Source organism: Tachyglossus aculeatus, chromosome 16 (assembly GCF_015852505.1).
Source record: "Tachyglossus aculeatus isolate mTacAcu1 chromosome 16, mTacAcu1.pri, whole genome shotgun sequence".
Classification (NCBI taxonomy): domain Eukaryota; kingdom Metazoa; phylum Chordata; class Mammalia; order Monotremata; family Tachyglossidae; genus Tachyglossus; species Tachyglossus aculeatus.
The window spans coordinates 9,546,683-9,563,239 of record NC_052081.1 but is presented as its reverse complement, the minus strand read 5'-3'; the positions used below and the strand labels follow the sequence as shown (position 1 = coordinate 9,563,239).

Below are 16,557 nucleotides of genomic sequence, written 5' to 3'. Positions count from 1 at the left end.
ACTTGTCCCATTTGGGAGCAGTAGTGGGGCGGTGGGGCAGGGGGCGGGGGGTTCCAGGAGGGGAAGGGGAGGCAGAAGAGGAGAATACAAAGACTTAAAAACCAACCTGGAGAAGGAGAAGTGACCACATTATTAGAAACACCTGGTTAAAAAGAATACAAAAGTGACACTGAGCAGAGGGGAGGCTGAGCGTGCGCTGCTCTGGGTTTGGGATGGCGAGGATCCCGATTGGAGGGTCTCGGGGGCCGCATCTGGGTGCGATCCCCCCGGCTTGGCCCGCTGATCTGCACTGACTCTGGAAAGCACCGGCTTGTATCCACCCACGTCTGCCATGTTGCCGCCTGGACGGGCACAGGGCCGCGGGTACTTGGGGAGGGGTCTCTCGGAGATGGTCGCCCACCCTCCCCGCCTGCCTCGGTCCAAGCCCCAGAGAGGACGCGGCCATCACAAAGAGGAGTGCCCCCGGACTCCGACTCGGCTGTCTCGGAGAGGGCAGCAGCCAGCAGGGCCCCCTGGCTAGCTGCACAGCTTGCCCGTCTCATACTCCACTGGGTTGGGCAGCCTGGAATTGAAGGCCCGCAGGGAGGCCTGGATCCGGCCCACTTCATTGTGGGCCAGCTTGAGCCGGTGGCGGAGCAGGCAGGAGAAGAGGTCGAGCCGCACCTCGCCGGGTGGCGAGAGCCTGTTGACCCGATCGCGGATCTCCAGGAGCTGCAGGAGGGCAGAGTCCTGGGAGCCCTGCGTGTAGGGGTAATCGAGCTGCAGGATCAAGTCCCGGACGGCGTCGGGGTCGAAGGGCAGGCTGTAGCCGAAGACCTGCAGGCTGTTGATCTTCATGTAGCCCAGGTTCTTGGAGGGATCAGCCGTCTCCAGGGGCTCGTAGTAGAGCGTCTCATTGGAGCTGCCGTCCGGTGACTTGATGCGGCTCCTCAGGTAGACATGGACAGTCTCGAAGAAGCTCTTCCACTTGTTGCCGAGGGTGAGGGTCCAGTTTTGGCACTGGGCCACCGCGTCAATGCTAGTCCTCTCCCAGTCCGGGAAGTCGCCCTCGGCCACAGGCAGGAACCAGCTCTCCGAGTGGCTGCCCCCGAAGGGGTTGACGTAGATGGCCATGGCGGGCTCCAGCGTGCTGTTGCGGGTGAGGCAGATCTGCAGGGAGAGGGCCAGCATCACGTGCACCAGCCCGGGTTTGTACTTGTTGCTCTTGAGGGTGAGCAGCATCCGCTTCCGCCACGAGGGATCGAACCAGCCGCCCAGGCGCATGTCATTGCTGATGAAGATGGCGTGCACTTCGAGGCGGCTGTCCCGCTTCTGCAGCAGGTACCGGAGCTCCAGGTCCTGAAGGTCCGTCTCTAGGCCCAGGAAGGCCTCCGAGGACTCGGCCGCCTCCGGCCGGCACAACCCCTGGCTCAGCACGAAGCCCGGATTGCAGCCTCCGCAGCGGGTGCCGTTGTCGGCCGCGCAGCTGGCGCAGGCGGGCCCTTCGCCCAGGGTGCAGGGGATGAGGCCCTGGCAGGAGGAGGGCGAGGAAGAGGAGGAGGAGGAGGAGGACGAGGAGATGGCTACCGGCTGGTCACGGGGGCAGGCGCAGCCATGGCTCTGCTCCAGGAACGTCCCCGGGAAGGCGGTCTCGGCGCAGTACAGGAGGGACTGGATCCGGTGCCACCAGTAGGACACTGGCCTGGAGGAGGGACGATAGCACAGAAACCATGGTCGGGGGGCGCGGCGGGGCCGGGCCAGCTGTCCTCGCTCTCCCGCCACCCTTCACCCTTGATGAGCAGTGAGACTGAGGAGAAAGAGCCCGGGACTGGAAGTCAGGAGACCTGGTTCAAATCCCGATGCCACCGCTTGCCCACTGTGTGACTTTGGTCCAGCTCCTTTGACTTCTCTTGGCCTCAGTTTCCTCATCTGTCAAATGAGGACAAAGTACCCATTCTCCCTCCCCCTCAGATGGTAAGCCCCATGTGGGTCTGTGACTGGGTCCAGTCTGATCACTTGGTACCTACTCCAGTGCTCTGCAAAGTGCTTTGCCCAAGGTAAGTGTTTAGTAAATACACCAGTTTCTGTTATCTAAAGGAGCATCAACTTTGGGGAAAGTGGGTGGCTGGATCTCCTCTGAATGGACCGTGAACTGGTGGGCTGGCTGGCTGGTTTCTCCCAGGGGTAGCCCAGACTCAGAAGGAGGAGGGCCTCCCCATGCCAGCCATGCTAGGAGCTTTCCAAGGGGCACTCAGGGTGCCAGCCGGTCTCACCACCCCCCACCCCAGCCTCCTCTCGCGGCCCAAGCTGCCCGAACATGTGTCCTGAGTGGGATGCTCACCAAACCTGAACTGCCTGACGGGGGTTGCGGGTCATGCGGAAGGGCGTGTGGGGGGTGGGGGTCATCGGACAGGCCCACCTCTCCTTGGGGAGGCGGAAGCGAGGCTGCCTGCGGCAGCGCTTGCAGAGGTTGAAGAGGCGGCGGACGATGCGGTGGGCCTTCTTGAGGAGCAGCTTCAGGCTGGCTCCCAGCTGCTGGTAGCGGTGCTGCAGGCTGGCGTCCACGACCCAGAACTGGGCAATGGCCGTGGTGTTCAGGAAACGGTCCCCGGGGAGCCGCTGCAGCAGGGACCGGAACTCCTCTGCAGTGGAGAAGAAGAGATCAGATGCTCACGGGGTCCACCCTGCTGCCTACACCTCCTCCCTGCCCTCCCCACCCCGGCGCTTCTCCTCGTCTCTCAACCCATAGGGGTCAAAGTCAGGAGGCCAGGTCCTCGCCCCACACCCGGAGTGGGGGAGAAGGCTTGGAGATGGGAAATGCTGTCATTTTACAGGGACTGGCCGGTCCGGCCCGAGGCCTGGCTGTGGGCCTCAAAGTCCGGGAAGAAAAGAGAGGAGATCCGGCAGTGGGAGCACCACCCAGCGTTCTGGACCCAGGAGGGGCGGGGATCAGTGGTGGCTTCTGCCAGTGTAAATGGAATGGGAGATGAGCGGTGGAGGATTGGGAGCATTTCAGCATCTGGCTTGGAAGTTTGCCGCCAGCTGCAGGTCAGAATGTGGTTAATGGGCACAGGTGGCCACGTTCACTTAGAGATTGGATTGCTCTCTTACGTAGATTCCATTTATTTGCTTAAACTAAGGCGAGCTTCTAGGTTAAAGAGCTGTTTAATTTATCAGTTGATTTGGCTGATATGCTGTGTGCGTGTGTGTACCGAGTGAGGGAGAACGAGACAACACTGCACTCATTTTCAAAGATGATGTCACTGACAGGGAGGCTTGACTGGCTGGGTGTTTAAGCAATTTAACGAACGGTTGTTCATTTCTTTGTAAACTCTACTAGTCATCTGTTTCCATCCTAAACTGGTTTGTATCTCTCTTTCCAGTGGCTGTGGGAGTTGCCAGTTCTCACCTTGGGGAAGTAACCCCCTGTCTTCTTGGTGCTCTGTCGCTGCCTGGATGGATGGCTGGCTGGCTGGCTGACTGACTGGACTGAACCCAACTCAGGTGAGACAAAGCCACCCGGGAGTAGTGGCCCCACCAAGGGCAACCCAGCATCAGGGTGTCCAATTCCCCCTTCCTGCAGTTTACCTGCTGGGCAGCCTTAGCCAGGTGCTCAGACCTTTCTGCGGCTCAATGTGCTCACCAGTAAAGTCCGCTGAGGTGGTCTTTGTCTTTCAGTGGGGCTCTAAGGAGTCATTTGAGAAAGCACAAGCGGTCTTAGTGGCTAAAAGGTTCTCAGTTCAACTAATAATGAGTTTTCCCCAGGACCTGTCCAGGAAAATATAATCTGGGCAGTGCTGCTCCTTTTGGATCAGGAAAAGGGGAAGGGTGAGTGCTTGGAAAAGGGGTGGTGCTGAAAGAGATATTTCCCCCCATCTTCTCTTTGCTGTTCCAGTGCTGCTGTCAGAGACACTCTGGGAGGTCTGGTGGGCAATGAGGCCCAATCAGGACCATGGTGAGGTGGAAGGGTAGGTCTGACGGGATCCAGCTGGGCAGGGGAGTGGAAGATTGGGCTGATGGGTCCCACGGGTTCTCCAAGTTGGCTGGAGCCACGCTTAGGGGGAAGGAGGTACCAGGTTATGGGTGGCCCACAGAGCGACACGGAGAAATGCTGGGAGGACCCACAGGGCGGGGCTTCGGGGCGGGGAGCCCGAGCTTTTGCGATTTCCTCACCTGAGTCCTCAAACTGCTGGTTGTGGATGACCCAGGCCTCCTGGATCTGGACCAAGCTGTCCTCCATGGCCTGGATGTCGGCATCCGGACAGTTGCATTCTGGAAAGCTGGGCCCACACTGGCACCAGCAGTCATTTTCCCGGCAGATGAGATCCCCCTCCGAGCTGCAGGTGATGTAGCTGAGTGCGGCGGCCACAAAGCGCTCCCGTAGGTGGTCGGGCAGCAGTACCTGCAGGCCTGGGGACAGGCAGTCTCAGGGTGCGGTGACCGGCCAGCCTGTTCGCCTGCCGGGGCTTTGGCACCTCAGGGCTTTTTGTGAACTGTTAACTCCTCCCCATCCCCAGAGCTGGGGACTCATCCCCACCCCAACCCACTTGCTGCGCACCCTGGGAGAGAAGGGTGCTTCTACACTGGGAGAGTGTTGTGAGCAGTGGGTAGCCAGAGGGAGAAGGCAGTCCCCAATTAGAAATGGGGCGGGCCTCTTAGAACAGGGACCTTGGGAGAAAATTAGCACTGAGGGGGAAATGAAAACAGTATGTGGCACTGGGAGTCCCAATGGCTCCAGAGCAACAAGGGACCTGGTGGAACCCCAGTTATAATAATAATAATAATAATGATTGAGGTATTTCTTAAGTGCTTACAATGTGCTAAGTTCTGGAGTAGATACCAGATAATCAGATCCAACACAGTTCCTGTTCACCTGGGTCTCCCATTTTAAGGGGGAATGGAGGGCAGTTATTTAACACCCATTTCTTAGATGAGGAAAGTGAGGCACAGAGAAGTCAAATGAACTGTCCGAGGTCACACAGCACGGAAAATAGCAGAGGCAATATTAGAACCCGGCTCTCCTGACTCCCAGTCCTGTGCTCTTTCCACTGGTCTGCACCTGCACTCACCGAGGGAAATCACACCACCAATGTCATCATCATTGGGCCTGGAGGAGACCACCATGCATATGTGAACATGTGTCATATAGGTCACTGGATCCATACGTGTGTACGGTTCCCACATTGTTATGTGGGACAGGAGCCAGGAGAAATGGCTTACCGAGTAACTGTACTTTGTTTTCGGGACTCTGCACCAGAACTGAACTGACCGAGTCCAGGTTATCATAGTTGCTGCAGCCCAGAGGGCCGGTCCGGGTTTCTGTGACCTTGAGAAGGAAGGGGAGAGAGCAGGATTTTAAAATGATGAGGTCAGGAGCTGGGCTTCTGCAGCTCAAGTGGCCAGCGAACAAACCCAGGCTCTTCTTCCTGTGGCGACTTCTCCCTCTAGACTGTAAGCACCTTGTGGGCAGGGAACGTGTCTACCAAATCTGTTGCATCATATCCTCCCAAGCACTTAGCACAGTGCTCTGCAAACAGTAAGCACTCGATAAATACCACTGACTGACCGAGTTCCATGTTCAGATCTGCACTTCAGAAGCAGCGAGGCCTAGTGGAAAGAGCACAGGACTGGGTGTCAGGAGACCTGAGTTCTAATCCCGGCTTGGTCACTAGCCTTCAGTGGGACCCGGGGGAAGACACTTAAAATAATAATAATATTCACTGCGGTGTTCACTAAGCGCTTACTCAATGCCAAGCACCGTGCTAACCGCTGAGGTAGTTGCAAGATAATCAGGTTGGACACAATCCCTGTCCCACACTGGGTTCACAGTCTGAGTAGGAAGGAGAACAGGTATTGAATCCCCATTTTGAAGATGAGGAAACTCAGGCACTGAGAAGTGACTTCCCCAAGGTCACCCAGCAGGCCAGGATTGGAACCCAGGTCCTCTGACGCTTAGACCCATGCCTTTTCCACTAAGTCACACCATTAGGTATCCAGTGCCGAATCCACTCCAGATAGAGACCAGAGCAGCTGAAAACCAGCCGGCCAGACACCCTATGACACATTGGGGACCCATGAGCCGGGGATGGCCTCGCGGGTCTCTGGCCAGCTCGGCCGAGGCAGGTGACAGTCCCGGAGAAGGTCAGCCGAGAATCAGACCTGAACTAGGGGCTGCTTGGCCAACCTCTTGATGCCGTGCAGGTACAACTCGGTGCCCCGCAGGATGGAAAGCGCTATAGAAATATGAATTATGAGTATTATTATTAGTATTAAACATTTAAGTCCCACATTGGCACTAAGCCGTCCGTAGAGAAAACCAGCCATGGGCTTGCTGCATATTTTAATAAGCATATTAAATATACATAAACTCTTATAGCCATGTAATATTTTAAAGCACCATGGAGCCGTTAAAATATTGTAAAACTGGCCCATCGGTTTCCCCTGATGTTTAAAGTACAGGCTGAATAATACGTGGACTTTAAATGTGCTGAAATCATTGTGTAATGAGGACAGTGTGGACATATGGAATGTTTTTCACTTCAGGTCTCCAAAGTGCCGCTCCACCAATCGACTCTTCTTCACTACACCCTTTCCGACCATAGGGCCCGAAGACAAAGAAGCAGTTTCACCACCAAGTGAAGTAAGTTACCCAAAGGAGGGGAAAAATATCTTCCTCTTAGAGTTTGAGCCATCTCTGAAACAAATATCCCAGTCTACCAGCCCACCAACAATATTTACCAGCCTCCTATATCCCCCAGGAGGTTTACAGGTTATGGAACAAAGTGAATTCAGAAATTCTGGTTTCCTTGGCCTGGGGAATGAGTTAGTCACCTGAGGCCAGGAGGCAAGAAATTGGGGTTTGATAGGGTGGGGGCGAGTACAGTACTCCTACTAATAATAATTGTGGTATTTATTAAGCACTTTCTGTGTGCCAAGCACTGTACTAAGTGCTGGGGTAGATACAAGATGAATAGGTTCCACATCGGACTCACAGTCAAAGGAGGAGGAAGAACAGATATTTTGCAGATGAAGGAACTGAGGCACAGAGAAACTAAGTGACTTGCCCAAGGTCACAGAGCAGGGAAGAGGCAGAGCCGGAATTAGAACCCAGGTCCTCTGGCTCCCAGGCCTCAGCTCTTTCCACTAGGCCCCGTTGCTTTTCTTCTGTGGGTATCTAAGGGGCTGGGTAGGTGGGATCGGACATGGGACCTAGTGGAACTGCCATGAGTAGAGCAGAGAAGCTCGGAAAAGAAGGCAGGGAGCATCCCCTCCCAAACTGCTCCTCGATCCCCAACTTGAGCAAATGGGGTGACCTTGGATGGCTAATATGATCCCAGACCTGCAGTCTTCGGGGTTGGGAGCACTTGGTGAGGGAGCGTAGAGGAAGGGGCTGAGAGGGAGTCTGTGAGAGGAAAGACAGAAAGAGATTTTTGTAGCAGGGCAAGCTCTCTCCCTCTCTCTCACACACACATGCATAAAGAGTGCCTCAGATATGCTTTCAGGAAGGGAAAATAATGGTGTGCTAATTGGTCTGTTGACAGAGAGCGTCCTGCCTTCAGAGAGCCCAACGAATCTCAGCTTCATTAGCGTGTCCAATTTTCCATAAATAATGGGAATTTGCTAGCCTTCGCTTCAGTGCCCTTCGTTCCTCCTCCCCATCCACTCCCCCTTTCCTCTCACTTCCTGTGGGGGCCCTGTCACAGCTAATGCTGGAGCAAACGCAAGCTTAGAATTGCTGGTGGAAGGTCGGTGACAGTGCTTTAGCACCCACACATCCCAACCCAGGCTGCAGGAAGTGGTATGCCCTGGGGAGAGGGATGCTCGGAAAATTCCCCTTTCTGTCAACCCAGCCCCACCTGGAGCCCAGGGAGCCCCTTGCCGTCAGCCAGCCTTGCATGACGTCCACAGGGCTCCCTTGGCTCTTCCCTTGCCCGCCTCCACTCCTCCACAACGCTCCTCTGCCTGCAAGTCAGTCGGAAAACAGAGACTCTGCCCACCCCTACCAACTCTGCTCTCCTACAGAGAACGTCCTAAAGGAGAAGGCAGGAAAGTAAATCAATACATTTACCATAGTTTCTTCTGGCAAGGACAGGGCAGAGCCGGTTGATGAGTCCCCCCTATAACCTATTTTCTCAGAAATGGGGGGCAGGGGACAGTGCTCCCTGGCACCCCTCCAAAATAAAAGAGGTCTCCCTCAGAGCAGTGAGCTGGGCCACAAAAGCTCCTGGGAGAGTAAAGTGTGCTTTCACTTAAGCAGTGGGGAGGGACGGGGAGAGAAGGCCTCTGAGCAGCTGGACCGACACTTAGTAAGTGATGAGAAGACTGAGTGTGACTCATCTTCCCTTGCACCTTGGCAAAAAGCTGGCAATTAGCAACTGAACAAAAATCAACGTGAACCCCTTCTTTCTCCCTGGGCACTCCTAGAGGCCAGGCCATTTGGGCCCAGTCCTGAGAGAAGGTGTCTAGCCCTAGGGACTCTAATCTGGCTTGGTGATGTAGTAGAGTAGTAGTAATAATAATAATTATACTTTTTAAGTACATATTCTGTGCCAAGCAGTGTGCTAGAGTAGACATCAAGAAATCAGATTAGACGCAGTTCCTGCCCTAACTGGGACTCAGTCTAAGGGCCAGGGAGAACTGGTATTTTCATTGTGGGCAAGGAATATGTCTGTTTATTGTTGTATTGTACTCTCCCAAGTACTCTGCACACACTAAGCACTCAATAAGTACAATTGAATTTTATCCCCATTTGGCAGATGAGGAAATTGAGCTAGAGAAGTGAAGTGACTTATTCAAGGTCACACAGCAGGCAAATGGCAGAGCTGGGATTAGGATCCAGGGCCTCAGGATCTCTAGGAGGCTGAGACCCTTCCAGGGAAGCCCAGGATGTGGTGAGCTGGAGGGCCACCTTGGGAGGAGGGTTTTATTTTTTTTAATGGCATTTGTTAAGTGCTTACTATGTGCAAAACACTGTACTAAGCGCTGGGGAGGATAAAAGGTGATCAGGTTGTCTCACGTGGGGCTCACAGTCTTCATCCCTATTTTACAGATGAGGTAACTGAGGCACAAAGAAGTTAAGTGACTTGCCCAAAGTGACACAGCTGATAAGTGGTGGAGCCAGGATTAGAACCCATGACCTCTGACTCCCAAGCCTGGGCTCTTTCCTTATGTCTCTGTATTTGGAATTCAGAGCTTTGAGATCCAGGCTCCTTGGGCCTCCTGCGTGGGAGATGAGTCAGGTGGCCTGGGGTGACTCAGTCCATCAGTGTCCCCCCAACACCTCCCCCCTCCTTCCACCCAGGACTGGGTTGGAGATGAATGAGTCAGGATTGGGCAGATGGCAAAGGGCAGTTCTGTCCAGCTGTGCCCCACCTTGGTCAGACAGCATTTATGCAGCCCCTGCTGAGGTCCAACTCTGCCCCCCTGCAGCTGAACTGCATTGGGGGCCAGTGTGAAATGAGGGCTGACCATTACTGCACACATTAAGTGCTCAGTAAATACGACTGAATGAATGAATTACTGTCGGGCAACTCTTCTGACTAGTAGATTCTAGTCAGTGAGGAAGTCAGGGGGTTGGGGGCTCTGAGAACCACAGCCCCCATAGCCTGGGACCTTCTTTGCTTCTGACCACGGAGATTCACTGCAGCTTTGCCAGCTTCCGGGGAAACCAACAACCTCCCCTCCTCCGGGCTGAGTCCAGACCTGAGCTAGGGGGCATCTTGACAGTTTGAATTCACCAAGAGAGAGGTCAAATCACAGAAAGTGTCTGGGCTGCAGGGAAGCTGGAGGGTCCACCCCAGTGAACATGCTGTGCCCAGGAAAGGCCCATAAGCATACACTATTGCTGGCCCTGGGAGTGTGAGCAAGTGATTCTCTACAAGGCGGCCTTAAATTCAGTTTACCCAGCCTTAGATCTGAGTGGCCAACGAGAAATGGCCCAGAGTTCAGAAAGCACTGGGAGCCCCACGTGGGAGAGGGACTCTGTCCGATCTGATTATCCTGAACCTACCCCAGGGCTTAGCACAGTGCTTGGTCCATAGTAGGCGCTAAACACACACCACTGTTGTTTGTTGTTGTTGTTGTTGTTATTATTGTTATTATTATTATTATTATTGAATACTTGGTTTTGGTCTGGTGGACAGCTGTCCTTTCCCATCCCCCCGCCCCCTTTCAGCAGGTCCCTCTCAGCTCCGGCCCCACCCTGGTTGTTACCTTGATAGCGGCCGTGGCTATCTGGATGTGGTGGAGCCGGCGTAAGGTGCTCTCTCGGTCGATGAAGTAGGAGGCAGCCAGCTGATGCAGGGTCTCCAGGGACACGGCCGTGCCGTTCCCACTCCCCCCGGCCCCAGCAGCCGCAGGGGCTGCGCCCGACTCTGCCTTTCGGTTCAGTTTCCGCTTGTCCACAAAGATGGTCAGGGACTCCTCCCCTGCAGTGGACACACCCCCGGCCCCATTGGTTGGAAGGAACCTCTCCCCCCGACCAAGCTTCACCAACCCCGACTCCCCCCTGCAGCCATCCGGCCTGGTGCCCTGGGGGCTACCCGTCGCTGCCAACTGCCTTCCATATATCGTGCCCAGCCACTACCATTTCCTGCACCTACAGCTCTCTGGACATCCTTCGGAGCTGCAGGGATTCCTCTCTAGCTGCCATGTTTGCCACCAAAACATCCCTCAGTACAGCGCTTGGCCTTCAGTAGGTGCGAAGTCAATATCATTGATCATTGACTGGTGGCACCGAATGTGGGGCTTCCAAGGCTGTACGTGGAGAAGATGTGACTCCTTCCCTTAAGGAGCTGAGGTGAGGGGCCCATCCCACCCCAATGCTTGGAATGTCTGTTCTTCGGTGCCCTTCAGGCAACCCTTTTTGTCCCAAACCATGGCTCCTTTTGGCCCTTCCTCTGGGGCCCAATTGGTGCCCTCTGATGGTGCCCCAGCCAGAGGACTTGCTGTTGCTTCATGCCCTTTTCAGAGATCACACAGGCCCTGGTTCTGTCTCGCACTCCCCCTCCCCGTGGCTTGGGTGCCCAGTGGTTCAGATGCTCCAGGCGCCAGTCCCACAAGGAGGACATGACAGCCACTGGCATCTTCTGCCCCTGTCAGAGTTCTGAATCCAACAGGCAGTTACTTCCATGCCCTCTCCCTGCTCAGTAAATACTATTTATAGATACATGTGTGCCAGGCTATCTGAATAGGAAGGAGAGAGAACTGAGCAGGGAATTAGAGCTCCCCAACCCTGGCTTATTTTGTCCCCATCTCAGCCCTTACCTCCAAGTGTCGCTGAGAGCAAGAAGTGGGTCCCGTATTTTTTGATCAGGTTTTCCGTGATCTGCTGCAGGTTGGGTCGTCGCCCCAGGAGGCGAATATTGCGGATGAACTCCGGGGCGAGGGGCAGTGGCAAGCTGAAAAAGTCCTTCCTTTCCAGAGCCAGGTTATTCACCTTCCAACGGGCAAACTCTCTATAGGGAGAACCAAGGGCAGCAAGTGGTAAGTCCAGGGTAAGGGAATAAAAGAAAGTCCAGTCAGAACAAGAAAGGGCTAGTGTCAAGGCTGTGAGTGGATATATTATGTGTCAACTTCTTGGAATGTCCTAACCCACAAGCCTCCACCATTGTGGCATGAGATAGAAACATCATGGCTTCCCTTAAGGAAAGAATTGGGATCAACCTATATCCTTTCACTCTGAAGTTCTACTCATTTTCCCAGCCTTGAAGATAAGTACTAATACAGGTGCGGAGGCCCTGTAAGACCAACAAGTGGGTCTACTGGAAGTAAATCAGGCAGGCCCTCCCGAATTAAGCTAAACAAGCTGTGCCTTCTGCTCCTCTCCTGTTCATTCCTTTGTGCTTGGTTTCATGGGACCCTGGACCACAGGAAAGGCCAAGCTAACAGTTCTGGGCTCATAACGGAGAAATCCGCCCCTTAGAGTATAAGTTTCTTGTAGGCAGGAAATGTGTTTCTGCTGTACTTTCCCAAGTGCTTAGTACTGATATTTCACTCAGTGGACATTAGGTCCACTGCTACTACTAATTACTACACCAAGTGATTTGGGCAGTGATGAGAGGAGATGGGAGTGGTTGGGAGGAGGAGGAGAGTGCCACTGTTACTTGGGTGGCGAATTCTGTAGGCCAAGTAGCATAGCTGAGGGGCTGATGATTCTGGAAATCTATTTTCCAGGGTGATGTAACCCAGTGGTTCCTTCCTGTTCCTTCTTGCCAGAGGGCCCATCAGGGCCCTGACATTTCCCGGGCTCCTGTCAATGAGCCTACACCTGCATTTTCCCTCTCCTCAGACCTCAGCACTAGTGTTGATGTTCAGTGTCTCTCCAAGATCTTCCTCTCCATTCTGGCCTCTTCAATCCACTTAAGCAGCTGATGTCTGTGCTGAGCTCAGCCTCTGGCCCTGAGAGTTTCACCGTAGCCTAAATATATCAGCTGCAAAGGCAGTAAGGCCCAAAAAGAGGCAGTCCAGCTGAAAAGTGGACTGCCTGGTATAAAACTGATGACTGGCCTCTCTAGTCATACTTCTTTGTGACCTCTGCCTCTATCCCTTGTGTCTCTGTCACCCAAACAGAGTGGTAATGATGGACACTACACACTAGAGGTAGCCTACAAACCTGGAGCTGCAGTGCCTGTGACAATCAGTCATCTGGATTCCTGCCATGGAGAGGTAATTAGGGGTTTTATTGCATAGCCCAACTCTAAGCTCAGGGGTAGATAATCAGATCAGACACAGACCCTGTCCCACCCAGGTTCCAGTGGGAAAAGTGTGCTGGAAGTGTGAGGGTGCTGTACATGTCTGATTCTTGCCTCGGGGCTGCTGTCCAGGGCAGTTCCGACCCTTGCAAAGTGTCTGTTCAGAGGCGGCAGGGCCTGTAGCCCACCATTCCTCATCCAAGCCCCAGTTCTTAGAAATCCTGCATATACAGATCGCTAACTTTTGTTGCGATTCCTTTGCCGCTGCTTTGCTGTTGGAAATGATTTTTGCTGAGGAGGGTTGTAGTGGGCCAGTAGACAGACCCTACAGCACCTGGAAGGAACCGTCATGTTGACTCTGGGGAGGGAGACTGAGCAATAGAAAAGGAGGCTCCAGTTTTAATTGGAGAATGCAAAATTTCCCTCTATCTGTGGCTCGGAGAGCCACATTTTGTGTTTTATTGTTTCATCCTTTCTGATGTGTCCATTGCTAGTTCCTTCTCTCCTCCCTTATTCTTAGCTGGGGAGTCCCTTGGGGGCCAGGAACTGGGTCTCATTCCCACCTATTCATTTTTTTTCTCAGCACTTATAACAGGGCTCAGCACAAAGCGTAGGCATTTAAATACTACTACTATTCCTGCGACTGTGACTCAGGAGATGAGGCAGGGTGGAGGGGCACACCTGTAGTACCGCCAAGGGGCCCAAAGGAAGGTGGGCAGAATCATAATAAATGACTTCTGGGAAAATCTTGAGAGATTCAGCCAATCAACCATCAGATCCATCAATAGCATTTACTGAGTGTTTACTCCGTGCAGAGCACTGTACTAAGCACTTGGGAAAGTTCAATAGAGTTAGAAGATCCTTGCCCTCTAGGCTTTTACAATCTAGCTGGTGGAAACAAGAGTCCTGGGAAGGGAGCCAAAAGGTCACTGAATCCAGTCTCCTACCTCCAGACAGAACTCTCTCTCAATCACCCTGGGGGAAACTGAATTCTATAACAATTCTGGGCTACTCACCCCAGAGTTTAACAGCTCCAGATACCAGGAAGCCCTGCTTTTTATCTAATTTGTACCCTTCCTGTCTGCCCACTGCATCCTAAACCCATATCCCCATGTTCTGTTTTTCCTCCCTACAGAGCCATGTCCGGGGAGTAACTCCCAGATGTGGAGGAGATCCGCCCCACTATAACTCTGCACCTGCCTTGAGGGCACTTCTCTTACTGAGTTACAGCTTAGGGAAAAAGACGATAAAAATGGGCCAAATTGTGTCATAAGCAATTGTAGCAAAATGAACTTCAAGCTAGTGATAAAAGTTGTAGCATTTTTAAATAATTGCGGCATTTGTTAAGTGCTTAAATATGTGCCAAGCACTATACTAAGAGCTGGGGTAGCTACAAAATAATTCGGTGTCATATAAGTCTCAGAGTTAAGTATAAGGGAGAACAAAGTTTACTAAGCTAGTTAAGCTGCCTTTGTGCCAAGCACTGTACTAAGCTCTGGGGGAGATACAAGATGATCAGAATGGGCATAGTTCCTGTCCCAAGTAGGGCAAAGCCTAAGCCGAAGGAAGAACAGGTGTTTTAGTGCTCATTTTACAGGTGAGGAAAGGGAAGTTAAATGATTTGCTCAAGGTCACACTGCAGGCAAGTGACAGAGCCGGGATGAAAATCCAGATCCCCTGACCCCCAGGTCTGTGCTCTTTCCACTAGGCCAGGCTGCTTCTCTAGTTCACTGAGCTAACCAAGTTCCTTGGTTCCTGAGGGACACTTTGATTTTAAAAGATTTAGAACTGTTGTGGAGGAAAGGTGATCTCGTTTTGCCGTGAGCTTAATCACGTACCCTCTGCAGCTGAACTAGGCCACTACAACTCATTCCAGAGCTCCGAAGGTTAAGCAAATCTTCAGGTTGCTGCTACTGCTGTTGCCACCACTACTGGAACTTTAACGTGCCCAAGCCTCAGCCTGCAGCAGCTGAGCCAGTCCTCCCTCTGAGCACCAAGCACAGGGGTGTCAGCTGATAACTTTAAATGGCTTAGCACTGCTGGTAATTAGAAAAGTGTAAATGCCACAGTACACTGTCTCTGCACCCCAGGTGCCTTTGAGTCATCTCTGCTGACTTTAATAACCCTGGCAGCCCTGCGGCCCTTCCAGCTAAGGGAAGGCATGCAGGGAGGGGGAGCAAGTCTGTGCTGGCTTATGCAAGGTCAGAGAGAAATCTGCCGGTAAGATTTCCCCTACAGGATTTTTAAGGCTGGTGATGATGAAAGAGGCAGAAAGAGCCCAGATGGAGGCTTAGCTCCCAGAGGACCTGGTTTGGGGTGTGTCCATCAAGAGCCAGGGTTAGTGCTTGGAAGTGTCACCTTTTGGTTTGTAAACTGGGAACACCTGATCCAGGGAACACAGAGAATGTTCACCCCCACCCCTCAACCCCCTCCCCATGCCACCCCAACACCCATTACAGCCTTGTGGCTTCAAGAAACATCCACCCTGTGTGTCCTGGATCCACAGGGCAACTGGTGGCCACCTTAGCCAGGACCCCCTAAGAGAACCCACTGTAGCTTCAAGGGCAGAGGCAGTATTCACTTACTGTGGCAGGAGGTTGGCCCTGCAACCATCTACAGGTGGGCCAGCACAGCCACTCCCAATGCACAGTATTCCCCCAGGGACCCCTAATTTTCTGAGGCCTCTGGTGGGCCCAGCTCTGTGGGGAGTGGAGTGGAGGGGGGAGGGGTATGGGGCTGCCCCAGAGCAGCACTGGGTGGGGGTAGCAATTCTTCTACTACTCTTTCAGTCTGTATGTTCTCAAGAACTTAGTACAGTGTTCTGCACACAGTAAGTGCTCAATAAATACCAATGATTGATTGACAAAGGAGAACCCAAATCCCAGGAGCCATTGGGTCAGGTCAGTGGACCAATAGGGATCAGAGAGTCTTAGTCTTCAGCACCATCCAAGGCTTGGCTTTTCCCAGCTTGTCACATCTTTTTTTTTTTTTAATGGTATTTGTTAAGTGCTTACTGTGTACCAGCTACTGTACTTAGTGCTGAGATAGATACAAGGTAATCAGGTTGGACAAAGTCAGTGTCCCACACAGGGCTCACAGTCTAAGGGGGAGGGAGAACAGGCATTGAATCCCCATTTTACAGGTGAGGAAACTGAAGCCCAGGGAAGTTGAATGACACAGTAGGTAAGTGGCAGAGCCAGAATTAGAACCCAGGTCTTCTGACTCCTGGGCCTATGCTGCGGTCCCCCCAGGGGCCAGAGCCTATACTGTTAAGCCTAGGGGCTTGATCACTGTCTTGTAATTGGTCACTTGCAAAGGCCCATGAGCCCAGCACACAGCCAGGTCTTTGCTGGTCAGGAAACTGGACACAGCCGGGCGAGCTGGACAGTAGGCTGTGAAGCTAGTTTTATAGCCCACTATGTTACCCACAACAACCCTGTAAACAATGATTGGCCAATTTCATTCTAATCTTTCCAATTTTGCTCTAATTAAAATCGGGCTGCAGCTTTCAAACTGTTTAATTAAGGATGATTGGGAGAAATGGGGAGGGGAGGCTGGAGGAAAGTCAGGAGGGAGGGAGGAAAGATGAGCCGGGGAAGTGGCCGTTTAACGCTGGCTATGTCCTCTCCTTCCCCCTGGGGTCCCTGCTGGCTCCAAGATGGCACCTGGAGTGGTGTTTTCCTCTGCCCCACCTGAAACAAAGCAGCCACGTTGGCTGGAGGATGGGACCAGAGTGCAGCCGTGGGACTGAAAGTTAAAACCCACTGCCTGGCTGGAGGCTGACAGGGGTTTTCCCGGGCATGGGAATTCCAGGCCTGGGAAAGAGACGTTCTTCCCTGATCACTGGTGCCGTCTCCTTTAGGATCGTCCTTGTGCTATGCCTATG

The 16,557-nt window shown here is 53.2% G+C and overlaps 1 protein-coding gene across 3 annotated transcripts in view; it reads right to left on the bottom strand.

Annotated features, from left to right (window-relative positions):
• Positions 1 to 414: 414 nt before the first annotated feature.
• The window catches only part of BRINP2 (BMP/retinoic acid inducible neural specific 2), a 52,021-nt gene continuing 35,878 nt past the window's right edge, over positions 415 to 16,557 (bottom strand). For all 3 annotated transcript variants that reach the window (XM_038758155.1, XM_038758157.1, XM_038758156.1), the window contains exons 3-8: positions 11,245 to 11,435; positions 10,192 to 10,406; positions 5,200 to 5,305; positions 4,153 to 4,389; positions 2,399 to 2,621; positions 415 to 1,681 (exon numbers count right to left, since the gene is read on the bottom strand). In XM_038758155.1, the coding sequence (XP_038614083.1) occupies positions 517 to 1,681; positions 2,399 to 2,621; positions 4,153 to 4,389; positions 5,200 to 5,305; positions 10,192 to 10,406; positions 11,245 to 11,435 (2,137 nt within the window). In that variant the 3' untranslated portion in view covers positions 415 to 516. The remainder of the gene's footprint in view (positions 1,682 to 2,398; positions 2,622 to 4,152; positions 4,390 to 5,199; positions 5,306 to 10,191; positions 10,407 to 11,244; positions 11,436 to 16,557) is intronic.